The following is a 16,798-nucleotide window of genomic DNA, read 5'->3' as shown; positions in this document are numbered from 1 at the left end:
AAATCCTTCCAGTGACTTCTCTGAACACCAGGAGGAACCAGAAATCTTTAGCAGTACTCTAGGACGACCTGTCTCCTGAAAACCATGCTCTTCAGCTGCTCTTATTGCAAGGGGCATATTGGTTTCTCAGCTCTTACTTGAAACTGCAAAGCAACAGTTTAACATTTCCTCTGCCAGGATTATCTTCTCCAGGGCTTTTGCATCACTTACTACTTCATGGCCCTTAGTTCTAAGTTCAAGTATTATTACTTCAAAAAGGCTTTCCTTAATAATCCCAGCTACAAAATTCACCTCACTTATATCCAGTTGAAACTATGTAACCTGCCTACTCATCAGTTTATTGTCTGCCTATTCTACGAGGAATACAAGGGATGTGGGTGCTGCAGTGCACACATTAGTTGGACTTAATGACAAACACCTGGAGTACATTCCAGTAAGTATTAGTATGAACTACAACAATATTAATAGGTAATATTTCAGAAGACTGTGAATGAGCAGAGTTGCTCAAAGTGTTTTATCTGCACTGAGTTAATTTCCCCAATAACCTCATTAACTATTATTATTAATATTAGCGTTAAGTACATGAAGAAACTTAGGCTCAGAAGCTAAGTTCCTTCATTTAAGATTTATGAGGTGGGGCCTAGCATAGTGGCCTAGTGGCTCTAGTACTCCCCTCGACCATTTTAGGATCCCATATGAGTGCCGGTTCTAATCCCGGCAGCCCTGATTCCCATTCAGCTCCCTGCTTGTGGCCCGGGAAAGCAGTTGAGGACAGCCCAAAGCGTTGGGACCCTGCAGCCGCATGGGATACCCAGAGAGGATCTGGGCTCCTGGCTTTGAATTGTCGCAGCATTGGCCATTGGGGTCACTTGGGGAGTGAATCATCGGATGGAAGATATTTCTGTCTCTCCTCCTCTCTGTATATATTCTGACTTTGCAATAAAAATAAATAAATCTTGAAAAATAAATATATGAAGCAGCAGCACTAGGATTTAAACCAGCACAGTTTGATTCCAGAGCCCAGTTCATAAGCTTTCATAGTAACGAAGACACCTATAGTGTACTGGTTTGATGAATAGTGAAATGCAGATAAACTGTTATATGAAATTTCTCCAAACTAAATGGTTTGTTGCTCATAACATAGTGAATATAGGAATTAGGTAAAGCTAATTCCTCTACATGCAGAAACTCTTTTTTTTTTTTTAAAGATTTATTCATTTTATTACAGCCAGATATACACAGAGGAGGAGAGACAGAGAGGAAGATCTTCTGTCCGATGATTCACTCCCCAAGTGAGCCGCAACGGGCCGATGCGCGCCGATCCCAAGCCAAGAACCAGGAACCTCTTCCGGGTCTCCCACGCGGGTGCAGTGTCCCAATGCATTGGGCCGTCCTCGACTGCTTTCCCAGGCCACAAGCAGGGAGCTGGATGGGAAGTGGAGCTGCCGGGATTAGAACCGGCGCCCATATGGGATCCCGGGGCTTTCAAGGCGAGGACTTTAGCCGCTAGGCCACGCCGCCGGGCCCCATGCAGAAACTCTTAAGATGTGATGTAACTTAATGACAGAGTAGTAAGTTATGAGGTGGTTACAAAAACAATGGTAGTAGCATAAGTCTAACAGGCCTGGAATCCCCCTGCACCTGGACTCCTGCCTCTTATATTTAAAATGGAAGGACTATAACAAGAACTAGAAGAGAGGATCAGCAGACAAGAAATTGTCTTCTGAGAAGATGATAGGATAGAAACCTCTAAGTAGACTATGTAATAGAATTTATGTTACATGCTAACTCTTAGTGTCAACAATATTTGCAGTTGGGATATCGGGGGGGGGGTGTGGGAGCAGATTACTTGGTTATGATAGCAGGGTCTCATAAATGGGATCAATGCCCTCAGGACAAAGACATTAGAGAATGCCCCAGACCCTTCTGCCATGTGAAGATACAGAAATGTAGGCCTTTAATGGACACTGAGTTTCCAGGTGTCACAATTGTGGAATCATCAGCCTCTAGATTTGCAACACATGGTAAAGTCATACAGTCAATGGCAGTTTTCATGGACTGTGCATACCAAATAATGAGGACTACCAGTGGGCTGATAACAACCAATGAAACGGGGAAGAACAATATATTGTTCATTACATATAAGGAAATCTAGCCAGGGTTGCAAAATACACTGTAAAAGGGTAACTGCTGTTTTCACCAGCAATAACAATGCCCATTTTTTTAAAGTTTACTAGAGAGATGGAAAGAGACAACAAGAGGAAGAGTGAGTAGTTCTATCCACTGTTCACCCCCTTCCAACAAGTGCCATGCTCTCATAAGATGGGAACTCAAAGCATATCAGAAAATCAACTACTTGAGCCAATGCGGCTGCTTCCAGTGTCTGCATTAGCAGGGTGCTGAAATCAGGAGACAGAGGGTATAGAAAATTGGGGCACCAAAATATGGGATATGGGGGTAACCACTCGGCCAAATGCCTTTCCATTTCACTTGTAAAAAACTTCCAAAAGTAGTACTACTCACAAGACTGAATATAGTAAGGAGACTGGCACATGTTACGGCTTATTTTTAAGTACAGCATGATACATTTCACACTAGAAAATACAGAAGATTTTTAAAATCACCAATTCTGCTAATAGCCTATTAGTCATTCTGAGAATGAACATTGTGATGGCTGTACAATTCGGCAAACATACTATAAATCATTGGTGTTACACCTGAGAATGGGTGGACCACACTAAAAAACATCTCAATAAAACTGCTTTCAAGAAACCCCAAATTAGTAGTGATTTACTTTACCAAAAGACTTCATGATAGGGTTTACTGGAAGCAAACTGTAACAGATTGACAAATATGACTTAATTCACATAATACCATTCCAGATTATATTTGCAATTTAAAAAATGGTCTGAGCTTCCCTTTGAAAACATTTTTTTATAAGATCCAATGAGCCTGGGATCTAATCCTGTCCATGAGCTAGGCTGGTAACTTTTTGGGGAGGGACAAGTTTTCTGCACTGAATTTTGTAGGCAGGTGTCAATGTTTCCCATACATAGATAAAGCTGTCACGAGGCAATGGCACGGAGCAAGAATCTATGTGACAGTCTGTTCCTTCGGGTTCACTGGGCTTTGGGGCTGTGGCATAAATCTTCTTAAAAGATATGCACATTTCTTTTATTTCTTTGTTATTCCTCAAGTGCACTAAACATTTAGCAAAGCATATTGAGCACTGAAAAGCTACCAAATATTTACAGATAACTTTGACTTAGGTTACTGATGTAGATTTAAAGAGGCCCAAAACAAGAGGCCAAATAGACGATAAAAGAAAAATAAAAATAGCAAAGGAAAAAGAAACTTGAAAGATGGCTGGGAAATATGAACTGTAACTGCAACTGTGCTCTCTGCCAGGAGCTAAGTTTCAGGTATAAATTTGTATTAATGTGCTATCTTGGGAAGAGCTAGATCTTTTTTTCAAATGGGAATGTTAATCTGGGTGATAATAGAAGAAATACTAAGGCTATTCCTCTTTGCTAACTAAATTCACTTCTTAATTAACAATCTTATTTAATCATCAGCCTTTAGAATCCTGGTAATCGACATTTTAACTTCATACAAATACACACACATGGAACAATAATTTCAAACAGGACAAATTCCAGTTAGTATCACAAATGGATATAGTTGCTTAAATCCGAACATAGCAACTTAAAAATCCTTAAGTAATCCGGTAATGTGGAGGCATTTTGCCAGGAAAATATTTTTCTCTGCTAAACAAAGGTTGTATACAGAAAGCTAGGAACAGCTAAGAAACAGTGAACAAGGAAGGTCTCAAGGGAAAGGGACCAAGAAGTAAAGGATACTTTTTCAAGTCATTTGCCATCTGTGCTGTTTCTGAAGATGCCAAGCAGCCCCCAGCCCGAGGTTAGGGAAGCTCTTCTCACACACCCTAGAAGATGATGTCGCGTTAGGCTTTCCCGCTAGCAGCACAGAGCAGCAGATGGGATCCTGAGATTGTCAGGAGGCTCTGTGGAAATGGAAGGCCATGAGGCTGGTGGTGAACACTGTTATTTCCTACTTTAATGAACCCTAATTTTACATGCTGGGTCACTTCTCAACATTACTCTTAGCTATTTTATAAAAATTCAGTCAGTTTCAAATTTCTCACTTTAAAAATTTTTTAAATTTCTTTTACAATCTTTGAGAAGCATATTTTTGCAGTTTTCTATGAAAGATTTGTAGAAATCTTACCCAAACATATGAAAAAAAATCAGCATTAAACATGCTGTCATCGAAAATGTTCTTTATATGGGTAGATGAGAGAATTAGTATGCATTTAAAAAAAAAGCAACATGGAGAACTATCAAATCTGCAAATATAGAGATACAAGAAAACTGCATTGTTCTGGTACTTTAAAAATTTTGAATGATTCTCTTTTTTTTTTTTTTTAAAGATTTTATTATTATTGGAAAGCCGGATATACAGAGAGGAGGAGAGACAGACGAAGATCCTCAGTCCTATGTTTCACTCCCCAAGCGAGCTGCAATGGGCCGGTGCTGCGCCAATCCGATGCTGGGAACCAAGAACCTCCTCCGGGTCTCCCATGCAGGTGCAGGGTCCCAAAGCTTTGGGCCATCCTCGACCGCTCTCCCAGGCGACAAGCAGAGAGCTGGATGGGAAGTGGAGCTGCTGGGACCAGAACCGGCGCCCATATGGGATCCCGGGGCTTCCAAGGCGAGGACTTTAGCCGCTAGGCCACGCCGCCGGGCCCGAATGATTCTCTTTTAAATTAAAATATGAAATATACTTGTAGTTCATATCCAAGGCCTTGAAGGAAAACAGGACTAGTATAACTTTTCAAATTGGATATTTGATGTGTAAATATAACCTGATGTTTTCACATAGTCACAAGAGCCACAACAAATGAATATATCATATAAAAATTTTATGGGGAATGCTACAGGCAAGATACATTGGACACATTTTTTTCAAAGTGACTAAAAGCATAGTAAAAACTGCTCAAATAAATTTTTTCTAACCCTGAAAGTTTTCATTTCTACTACTGTTTTGAAATATGCTATCTTCTGAAAAGTCCATAACAAAGCATGATCACCATTTGCCACATGGATGGGCACTCTGACTCTAGACTTGGGCTTTTAGTGCCAACATCATTAAGAGATTCTTCAAATTACTTCTAAAATGTCCTTTTCCCTAATGATTTTCACTTACAGCTAATTAGATGTCCTAACTCCATGCCATGTAGTCCCTGTTGCCAAAACTGCTAAATGCTTCAATAAGTAGGAAGGAGGGCATCAATAGAGCAAGACAGATGTAATGTCACCAGTTAACAATAGAGGTGTGAAACAGCTGCCTTAATGATGAAGCTTATTAATTCATGGTGTTAAAAATAATTGGCAAGGGTTCCTACAAAATACCCAACTTATTCAATAGCATCAAATTGCTTCAAAGTTAAAATCTACATCTTTAATAAAGGAATTCTGAAATATTTGCCAGTGATTTATATTACCATTTAACATGCTGTAAAAAAGTCGTGCTTAATTTTGAAAGTAGCACCGCTGCCATATACTCTTATATTTCAGTGCTTCAAAAATTTTTGCAACTAAAATTATAAAATAAAAAAGAATATGTCTTAGGAGAGGAAGTTAGATGAGCAAGAGTTTTAAGGAGCTACTTTCCATAGGTCCTAAAACAATGATGTTATTGAAGTTCATTTTCAATATCTGTGTATTAACACTGAGCTCACACTAAATTAAAACTAGCTCTCACTATTCTAAAAATGTAAATGTTGAAATACAAATTAAAATAAGTGTGTTATTACTATAGAATAAAATTATGCTCAACAGAATCTTTGATTTTCCACCCAGCATATGTTATGATCATTTCAGGACAACAATAAACAAACAAGTAAGGCTGAAACAGCTTAACTTTCTGAAGAGAAACATAAGTGAACAGAAGTCTTAAAAGAGGTATTATAAGTGAAAAGAAATCACTAGTGGACCTTTATTTTCTCTTTGCATTGGATAGAATAAAGATTTTCATATAATAGTAAAATAATTAATAAGAATGAATATCTGGAATATCTGGAAGGGCAACCTATTCATAGGAACACAATACTCTGCAGGATAAAGATATTTCTAAGGTACACAGCTGGTAGAGAGAATAAACCATGCAAATACCAGGCATGCCCAATGCTGATCTCTACCCCTTCTTGTCTGTAAATGATGAACATCTATTATCACACCAAATATAAAGCCATCATTCCTTCTTCTTTTTGAGTTTTTCTGTAGTTTTTACTTTCACAAGCTTCTGTTGAAATGTTTATTTAAGTATTTAAAAGCCAGAGAGAAAGAGAGAGAGAGAGAAAGAGAGAGAGAGAGAGAGAGAGAGAAATATTTTCCATTTTCTGCTTCACTAATCAAATATCTACAACGGCCATGGCTGGATTAGGCAAAAGCTAGGGACCTGGAACACTGTTCAGATCTCCCATGTGGGAAACATGGCATCAAGCTCTTGAATCACTGCTTGCTGCCACCCAGGGAGCCTTTTATCAGGTAGCCAGACCCAAAATAGAGCAGCTGAGACTTGAACCAGGCATTCCCATAAGAGATGCAGGAATTGTAAACGACAACTTAAAGCAGTGTAACAAATGTCTACCCCTCTAGTTGCCTTAAAAAGTTTATTCCAGGCCTATTTACATTCACAAACTTTAAAATCAAATTTTATGATGCAATTCCATAGGCTCTAGGATTTTCCTCACCTCCTCCCCAAATCCTCCCTCCCATACTTCTAAAATAGTACATAGTCCTTCATAAACTTTTGACCTATATTATTACCATCAAGTGAGACAATACACTCAGAGTTTTATTACTTGCAGGATCAGATGGAACTTCTTACTAATTGTGAAAAAGTTACCACATGCAAGATACAAAAAGAGTCTCTATTCACATGGGTCATGATTTTAATTGCTTACATTGATTTAAAGCTTTTGTGTTTTGCAGCTTAATGAGCTTTAATGACACGTCTTCTATCAAATGAGCAATGCATTTTGACTTAAAGTTTCTCTCTCATGTCCTTTTGATGTAGGGCCACCAGTATATAGCAGATCTGCCCCAGCAGGGAAGATTAACATGAAAAACAGAATGTCATATTCTTCTTTGACTTTACAGGTTTTTTTCCAAATGTATTTATTAATTACATTGTATTATGTGACACAGTTTTATAGGTACTGGGATTCCCCTTGTTTTTGATGATGTACAACATTTTACTCTAATTATTACAGCAAACGCTGAGCTAATGACTTCAGTCAGCTTCTGATAAACCAGTATCAGTCTATAAATTGAAAGATGACAACTAAATGTTAATGTAAAAAATTGAGAGTGACCGATAAACTAATAAAGATATTAATATTTTAGAATATTCCTAAGACACATCTTAAGACTATTTCCTTTAGCTTACGTCCATACTGTTTGGAAGAATAAAATTTCATCAGACCGATGATGAATTTAGTTAACTGAATGACCCTGTTAATCTAAAGGTTCTTCAAAAAAGTTCTTCAGAATGGTGTTTTATGAAATACTATGCACATATCTGAAAATTCGCTTTATAAAAAAAATTTAAGCTTTTAACTTAATTGTCATGAAATTTCTGAGGTGTTCTCACATTTTCCCATTCTAAAAACTTCTACTGATCTCTTGTTCTACTGATGAAGAACATAAAAGATAGAATTCAGAAGTTAAGGAGTTTTTACCAAAGCTAAAAACAGTCTGCTAAGGTATATCATGAAAGATGAAGCTTTCAATGCAAAATTGATTAAAGGGCAGATATTTGGTGCAGGAGTTAATACGTGTCTTGGGATTCCTGTATTTCATACTGAAATCTGTTCGTCAAGTTCTGGCTTCATTGCTTCCAATTTACTTCCTACAAATGTTTATCATAGAGGCTGCTGACTGACTTCTGCACTGCAATAACACCAAAACATCAGTTCACTCAAACCAAAGGTTACACAGAAAGTGAAGCCTATGAAATAGTGAGAAAGCTTCTTTTACTGATAAAACTAAAGAAACTATTATTGCGTGATCTAAACAGTATTCAAAATAATAGAAACTTGACAGAAATACTGAGCTATTATTTGAAAATAATGAATAACTTACAAATTTTTAAGATGACTGTAGAACCATCAATGAATTTATCTTAGTAAAAGAAAATACTGGTAATGAATAAGTTATACTGAATTGGTCAAAACACAATGTGACTACAATGAATATTCTATTGAGAAAAAGACAATAGTACTAGATCCTGGAAACAGTAAGTCTATCCACTTGCTTCTCTTTTTTCTGTTTTGCTTTGCTCCTGATTGTGCCTTTCTCCTTGATCTGAAATCTCAAGGAGATTCACGGGTGTTTTTGCAGGTAGTAGTATGGAAGATACTGAGGTTCAATGAATCCTTGGTACGGCAAGAGAAAACATTTAAAAGACTTTTTTAGTGAGAAAAATCAGTCCCAGAATCTGTAGTATAATTACTTCATACATAACCTTGCTGCATTTTTCTTGGGTAGTCATCAATGATGCTACCTAGTGCCCAATGAATACACCCAGGCACAAAATTTACGTATGAGTATGGTATCACTCATTTCCTTGTGAATATACTGAAATTCCTCACTTAACATGAAGTTTCACAAAGGTACTGCAGATTACAGTATCCTCTATCAGAAACATAGAGGTCAATCTATCAACACCATAGGAAGATGGAATTGCATTTTTATTGAGGTGAAATCTGAGATATATACAGCTTGTAACACACATAACTGAAGATGATTTTTCAATTATTCTCAATAGAGCTGGCTTTATTTTAAGAAAAATGCATCACAAGATTAATATAACTGCTTTTAAGCAGCCTAATGCTGGAGAACACACCGGCACTGATAGTATATGCACAGACTTACTGTTCGTGCCAATGCCTTTTCACTGAGAAGCTTAAGGCGTGGGAAACAATGACTTAATTCCCATGGCAGTATGTAAAGTACCCTCCTTAACTATGGAGGAAAACAATCTAAAACTCTGTAGACACCTGAAACCAGAAACCGTACCAAAACCTTATATTACACTGTTTTCTTCTTGCACATACATACCTATGATATTTTATTTACAATGATGAACAATAAGATATTATCAATAATAAAGCTGAGCAATTACAACAAAATATTTTAGTAAAGGTAATATGAAGGTGATCTGTCTCTAAAGAGTCAAGACAAATAATATGTTAGGACTGTAGTTGGTCATAAGTAACTCAAACTATGAAACCATGAACAAGGGATACTATTGAACACATGTTTGGGCTTTTTAAGTGCAGTGAATGGGAAATTAGAATGTAACAGCATATGCTTTCATCTCATTCAATGTATATCTAGCCTTAAGCCTTTTACTTTATACAATGAATATCTAGTTTTAAGTATCTCTCACTCACTTATGGAAAATAGGAATAGTGATGTGATATTGTTAATACTGATTGAGTGGGTGCTCTGAGCACTGAATGAATTTATCAGTGGAAAGTACTCAGATTATTGCCTGACACATGAAACTTCTTGAAGATGCTAGCAACTGAAATAGTTCCTATGGTAGTAGCAAAATACTTTAGGGGCTGAGGCTGTAGAGTAGAGAGCAATGTTCCTGACTGACAGAAGCATTCCATATGGGTATCAGTTTGCGCCCATCATAGTGGTTCCACTTTGCATTCAGGTCCCTGTTAATGGCCTGGGAAAAGCAGTGAAGCAGGGCTCAAAAGCTTGGGCTGCTGCTACCATGTGGGAGACCTGGATGAAGCTCCTAGCTCCTAGTGTCAGCTTGGCCTAGCACTGGCTATTGCTAACTAGCAAATGGAAGAGTGCTCACACACTCTCTCTCTTACTTTCAAAATAAATAAGTAAATCCCTTTCTAAAAAAGGTACTTCAATATCAGATTAGTTAAATGCGTCAAGTTAGTAATTAGGAAAAAATATGAAAAAACAATGTTTTTAATGTAATACCTATGCTCAAGTGCATGCTCAAACTCAATTAAATTTTTTTAAATTTTGTCTGTATAACCAGTTCTTCTTCCACAGAAATTCTATGGTATAAATGATATGAATCTCACCCTTATGGGTGTGAAAAATATTCTCAGGGAAGATGTTTGGAGCAGCAGTTAAGGCGCCACTTGGGACACTGGAACACCTGCATGCCTGCTCCACTGAGTTGCAGTCCTGCTTTGCATTCCAATTCCCTCCTAATGAGCACCTCGGGAGGCAGCAGGAGATAGGTCAAGCAGTTGAATCTCTGCCACCTATACGGGAGATGCAGGACTCCTTGGCTCAGTCCTGTATGTTGTGAGCATTTAGGGAGTGAACAGTAGATGGGATGAGCAAGGTAGTGAGCAAGATGGAGGCAATGCCAAAGTCAAAGGAACTTGTGTCTTTAGGCTTGTTTGGCAGTGATTCCAACAGTGAGGTAGGCAAAAAGTTAAAGAGGAAAAGGCAAGTCACTCAGGAAAATCCTGTGAAGCAGAAGACCGGCGACACAATAGAGTTCTGTCCTCTCCCAAACAGAGCAGCAGCAGCAGAGCCGGCAGCATGTTCCAGATTGGGAAAGTGAGGTACATCAGTGTTTAAGGGAAAGTTCTGCTTGATAATCGAGAATACTGGGTAGATTCCGAAGGTGAAATGAAACCACTTCTTTAAATTCAGAGCAGTGGAGCCATCTGAAGGAACAGATTTCTGACATGGCTGCTGCAGTAAGAAAACTAAGATCCGAGCCATGTGGGACCTGCTATGTCCTACTTGTTTTACCCTGTCTTTACTTTGGCTTTGTTTTCTGAATGCTGTTTTCCAAGCTATTATATATTTGGATTGCAGAACAATTTTTATGATGAATGCTTTTTTACGTGCATTATTAAAAATGTTCTGAGTGAAGCTAACTGTCAACTTTATTAAGGAGGAATGCTTTGCGCCCATCTAGTGTAAAATAAAATTAAGTAATTACAACCTTAAAAAAAAAGCTGGTGGAAGATCTTCCTCTTCCTCCATCTTTCAAATAAATGTTTTAAGAACTGTATTTATGTCAATTTAAGAAATCAATTTGGTGGGTATACAGGGAGAGAAAAAGAGAGCTCTCACCACCTAGTTCACTTTCAGATGTCTGTAAACAGGGAGTTAAGAACACAATATGGGGCTCCAAAATGTGTGGCAGTGATCCAAATATTTGACTCATCACTTGCTGTTCCTAGAGTGCACATCAGCAGCAAATAAAATTAGGACTGGAGTTGGGTTTCCAAAACCCAGGCACTCTGAAATGGGATTCAAAGATTACAGCTGCTATCTTAACCACTAGAACAAATTCTTGCTATGTTTATATTTTTTATTCTTTCCTCAGAAATTAATTTATGGTTTCTCAAAGAACTTAAAAAAATTCAAAGAAAATAAGTGGTTGCTTCACATACTTTAACACTATATTCTACAAACAAGCAAAAACTGAGTAATACCTATCTGCCTATGTACCCCTCTAATCATCAACTCATCAACATTATCTAGTCGGCTGCAATGTATTTTGCTGTATGCTAACAACAGCCTTTTGAGGGAAAACTAAAAAAATGAAATTAAAAAACTGAATGTGACGACGAACTCTACTTAGAATGATCATCCAACAGGAGCAGAAGCTTAGAAGCTGGCAACTAAACTACAACAGAATCAAAGCATCAACTCACGCACAGGATGTAACAACTGTCAGTCTATATGGATATCCAGACTAATATGTCAACAAAGCTTCATTAGCACTCATTACAAGTAAGCCTAACTAAATAAGAAAGGCAGAGAAGATATTTCTAATAGTATTTTTTTATTCCAATTTTAAGTTTAGCTCCTGGCAAAAAAAGGAAAAATGAATACAGGCTACTTCCTCAGACCTCACTAAAGGGTGTGCACAGGGAAAGGGATGTTAAACAGATTTCCTGGCATTAAGTCTAACAGAACTTAATCCTATGGATCTTTATATGAAGAAACTTCAGTTACATTGAGTAACCATTTAACAACGACCATCCAACAGAAGCAGTAAGAAAACCTTTTGATCATAATCCAAAGAACATATTACATCGAAGACAGAATGGCCATCTGGTTTACTCAAGATACTTCTCCTTTATTTTGACTTTGATATTTAAAAGTGCCTCTTAGAAGGATCTAAGCTTCAGGAAGAACTTAGTTCAGAAGTTACTTTGTGTGACCTTGTCTGGCAACGACATGGATTTTATAAAATGATTCCAATTTAAATAAAAATGAGATGGCAACCATCTAAAACTTAAAAAAGAAGATGTAAAACACATAAGGAAGTCTGAACACTCAACATCAATGTTGAAAAAGGAATGGACAAAGCAACTGCAGTACATCTACTTAACTGAATATTACTAAACCATTAAGAAAAAAATGAAATTCTACCATTTGCAACAAAATGATTCCAATGCAAGACCATTACGCTTAGTGAAATAAGCCAGTTCCAAAGGACAAATATCATATGCTCCCTCTGATAGAAGGCAACCCTCACACAAAATACAAACCTAATAGATATATAGGCATATATATATATATATATATATTTTTTTTTTTTCCTCACAGATCAACTATATAATGGAGTCTAATTACCAGGAAGTGAACATATACTGCAATGTGCATCTCTACTCTCAAATAAAAGGAATACTCCCAATGAAGCTGTTAATATATCTAGAAAATAGAATACTAGACTGTCTATCATTGTCAATATCTATAATATCATGATACAATTCAGCAGCAGAATGCTGAACTGTGACTGTTGCTAAAGGACTATACTATTATCATAATATGAAGGAAAATAGTTGATGGGGGGTGGGTAAATGGGGAAAGGGAAGGAGGAGGTAGAGGGGGAAATCATACACCTACAAACCCACATAATGGAAAATAGTAACAATAAAAAACTACTATATGAATAAAATAAGCTCATTTTTTCTCATTTAAAGAAAATAAAATTTAAAAGCTTGAAAAAAAAAATCAATGCAACAACATTGTGAAACTCACACTCAGAATTGAAAGCAATTCTTCAGTACTGCATTCAGGTTTCAAACGGTCCTTGAACATTTTAACTGTTTGATGCTTCAGATAGTAATAGGAAGCAATCCTGCCATATGTCAGAGGTTCAATACTCCGACTATCCTATTTGAAAATAAAAAATAATGTAATTTAAGTAGAAAGCTCAACAGAACTATGTAACTTTATAAAATTAGTTATCCAAGTTGCACTTTACTTACTGGAACTATTTTGTAAAAACCCTGGCATCGCTAAAGTAAAAGCCCAGCACTGCCTAAAAAGCTGGGCAATCATCTCAGCTGGAACACACAAGATTCAATCATACCTCTCCAATTTCAATGCAGTAGGAGTTCTCCAATTCAATCAGGGACTTCTCAATCAGGTGGGAAAGAAACTTGTTCACGGAATCATGGCTCACTTCACCCAAATTGTAATAGCTAGAAAACAAGAAAAATATTATCTGTTTCAAGATAATTTTACTAAAATTATCACCACAGCTTTACATATAATTTTTCAGAATCTCAAAATTATTAAATTACATTTACAGCAGCATACAGAGAAAGAAGAGATGTATACAGCATGTGTTTTTATTCCCAAATAATAGTAGCATTTCCAGGTTATTTTTAATTATTCTGTTATGTTACATTATATCTTTTCCTACACTTGTCATGTTATATTCATATATCAGAAAGTTAAGCCTTTAATGGCAAAATAAATTACTATGTCATTGTAATAATTGGGCTTACAAGGAGAGAGGAGAGAAAGGGAGGGGGGATTATTCTGTACACATGTAAATCTGTATAGTAGGAAAAATTAAATCTTTATGATAAGAACATCCACTGAGTTTTACATTTACAGAAGTTCAAATAAAGTAACATCACATGCAATTACCTCTACAGATGAAAAAGCCCTGTCTCGGGTTTGAAAAATGATAAACTTTGAAATATAAGGCAAGTGCATAAAATTATGCATATTAATTTTCCTATGCTAAAGCTAGCATTTCTTCAGTTTACACAGCCACAAAACAGGTGTACTTTACAAGTGTCTGTATGTGCAAATATATTTGTATACACATACATATGTAAAAATACATCCATCTTATATAAAACTTATCCTAACTTCACAAATCTCAAAAACTGTCAATCTGGGTGATAGATGAATTCTATTGCTATTTTCTTACTTCTTAAGGAATAGATGTAATTCTAACGAAAGGAAGGCACTTCAGGCTAAAAGTAAAGCATTTCCGCTAAATGTCAATATATATTCATGTGTTTACATTTTTATTTTAGAAAACACAAACAATTCACTTGGCTGCTGAGTGCTTCTCTCTGCAACTCCCAGAGGCTTTTGAAAATCTTTAGGATTTGTATAAATTTGTGCTGGAAACAGATATAAAGTATGAAGAGTTACACTGACTAACCTGTAGTTTTCTTAGAAATCTTGCAGTTATATAAAAGGAATACATTTCCTGCACACAGTTTTGATAGCATAATGACGTTCACACTGCACCCTCCCTCTGAGCATCTTGTCATGTGTCCACTGGCCATCTTTATTTTATCTTTGAAAACTGCCTGTGCATGTCTTTTCCCTTTTTCTTAAGTGGACAGTTCCATTGTTAAGTTTTTCATGTTCCTTGCATATTCTGGATACTAATCATTTATCAGATACATGGTTTGCAAATATTTTCTCTCATCTGACAGCTGCCTTTTCACTTTTTTGAGTATTTCCTTTGCTGTGCAGAAGTTTTCTCACGTGATGTAGTTCCATTATTTTCCCCTTTGTTGTCTGTGCCTGTAGGGTCTTATCCAAGAAGCCTTTGCCTATGCCAATGTCTTGGAGTACTTCCTCTGTTTTCCTTCCCACTGGGTTAATTCTGCACTAAGGAATCAGTGTGCAGAATCTGTATATAGTATTTTCACCTTTCCTCATTTGAATCAAGTACCAAGAGTGGGGAAAGAGGTTTTAGCAAGCAGGTTCTCATTACTAAAACCTCCAAGACATTTTTACATCTGTATTGGACTAGGAAGAGGATATTATGGCCTGAAAAAAGGGTGTTAGCAATTTGAAATGTGTGAAACCACAACCTGAAGGGATGGAGAAACACTGACAAGAGAACTCATAATTGTAGTTAGTTACTGTCTCAAAGAGAAACAGTTAACTTCAGTAATATCAAACATTTAAAAACACAAAACCAGGCTGAAGACATAGTGAGGCCATCCAGGCCTGCTGAGGTCTTGGCCACACCTTCAGATGGGCAGCACCAGCACTGCCCACCCATTTTCTAATTAACTTAGAGACCACCAATGGGGAACATCTTACCTGTAGGTTCCCCACCCAACAAGGAGGGGTCAGGGAAGGCATAAAATCCCAAGACCCTTCCTCAAACCTTTGGTGTCTCTCTCTCCCTCCTCTTTCGAGAGGCACCCCACCTCCCGGCTCTTAGGAGGTGCTTTCCCCTTCCTCTCCCTTCCCTGCTCACCTGGTCCCTTCACAAATAAACTTATCTGTTTGCAACAGATTCCCGGCTTTTTATTTCTATACTAAGCTGAGGAAAGAACCCACCGGGCATTTCTGGTAACATATTTTCCCTGGCGCCCAACGTGGGGCGTGAAAAAAGAGACTTAGACGGGAGCCACGTGGCCCAACTCAACCGAGAGAAGACTTCATAAGGTCTGTATGCCTTCCCTCAAGTGGGACTGCACCCGTGGAAGTGACCCTTGGCACCCCATGGCTCTGCACGAACACGAAGGACCCCCGGCCACGGCGTAGCTACGGTCGAACCTTCAGAGGGATTGTATTATTAGGGGGGTGGTGTAAGGAAGGGCGGCTGTTTAGGCCTTCAGAGGCTCTAAACCCTAACCACTTCTTTGCCCTTTTCTATCACCTTCCATTTCCTTTCGGGAGCAAGGCCGTGGGTGCGTGTGTTCGGAGGAAACCTGGAGGAGGACTGACAGTCTCTGGCAGAGGCGACACTTCTGCGTGACTAGAAACTCCCCAGGTGGATTCTGAACGCCGACCGCCCGAATGGGTACCCTAGTGCCAAGCTCCCAGCCACGTTTCGGGCTGGTCTCTCCTCGGTGGAGGAGGGGTGAGACTCCTGGCCACCCCCACGAGTGTGCGACTTGGGCTGATCCCTTACAGTGACTCGTGCGGAGCTTTGGACGACCCCCTCTATACTCCCCCAGATGAGTTGAGAAAAGGCCAGTCCCTTTGTTCTGTCCCCCGCCTCCATTCTATCACCCAAGCAGTTTCTCCGCCTCTGAAACCCAAACAGCCTTAGAATGGGAGAGCGCATTCGGAGCTGCGCTGTTAGGAGATTCTTCCCTTAGAAGCTCCGATAGCCACAGGGAGTCTTTCAGGAATCCAGGGAACCTGAGCCAGGTAGTAATCTTATCACCTTTGAAGCCAGAACCAGCCATAGAAAAGGGAGGGGCAGGCTTGGAGAGTGCTGCTGAGGAATTTAGGACCAAAGTTCTGTTTGCATTTCTATTGTGATTCTTATCTGCCTCCTTTTGAGACGGGGAAAATTTCTGAAATCAGCTAGAGCTAGTTCAAGGTAATTTGAGAAATTTGCCGCTTCCCAGTTTGTTTTGGGGTAAGCCTATTTTAAGGCAGGCTCCATGTCTGGCCAACCTTCAGCCATACTGAGATCACGCACATTTCTGTGGGCTTTTATTTTGATCAGGCCGAGAAGAAAGATCAAG

At 38.2% G+C, this 16,798-nt stretch overlaps 1 protein-coding gene and 1 pseudogene across 1 annotated transcript in view; one reads left to right on the top strand and one right to left on the bottom strand.

Moving 5' to 3' along the window:
• The window catches only part of ASCC3 (activating signal cointegrator 1 complex subunit 3), a 312,984-nt gene that overhangs the window by 58,827 nt on the left and 237,359 nt on the right, over positions 1-16,798 (bottom strand). Inside the window, exons 35-36 of the mRNA XM_058660479.1 lie at positions 13,420-13,531; positions 13,086-13,220 (exon numbers count right to left, since the gene is read on the bottom strand). Coding sequence (XP_058516462.1) covers positions 13,086-13,220; positions 13,420-13,531 — 247 coding nt within the window. The remainder of the gene's footprint in view (positions 1-13,085; positions 13,221-13,419; positions 13,532-16,798) is intronic.
• LOC105941556 (activated RNA polymerase II transcriptional coactivator p15-like) lies at positions 10,423-10,864 on the top strand (annotated as a pseudogene).

The sequence above is a fragment of the Ochotona princeps genome, chromosome 1, assembly GCF_030435755.1.
Source record: "Ochotona princeps isolate mOchPri1 chromosome 1, mOchPri1.hap1, whole genome shotgun sequence".
Classification (NCBI taxonomy): domain Eukaryota; kingdom Metazoa; phylum Chordata; class Mammalia; order Lagomorpha; family Ochotonidae; genus Ochotona; species Ochotona princeps.
Note: the sequence above shows the minus strand (reverse complement) of the source record. Positions and strands in the feature narration are given on the sequence as shown.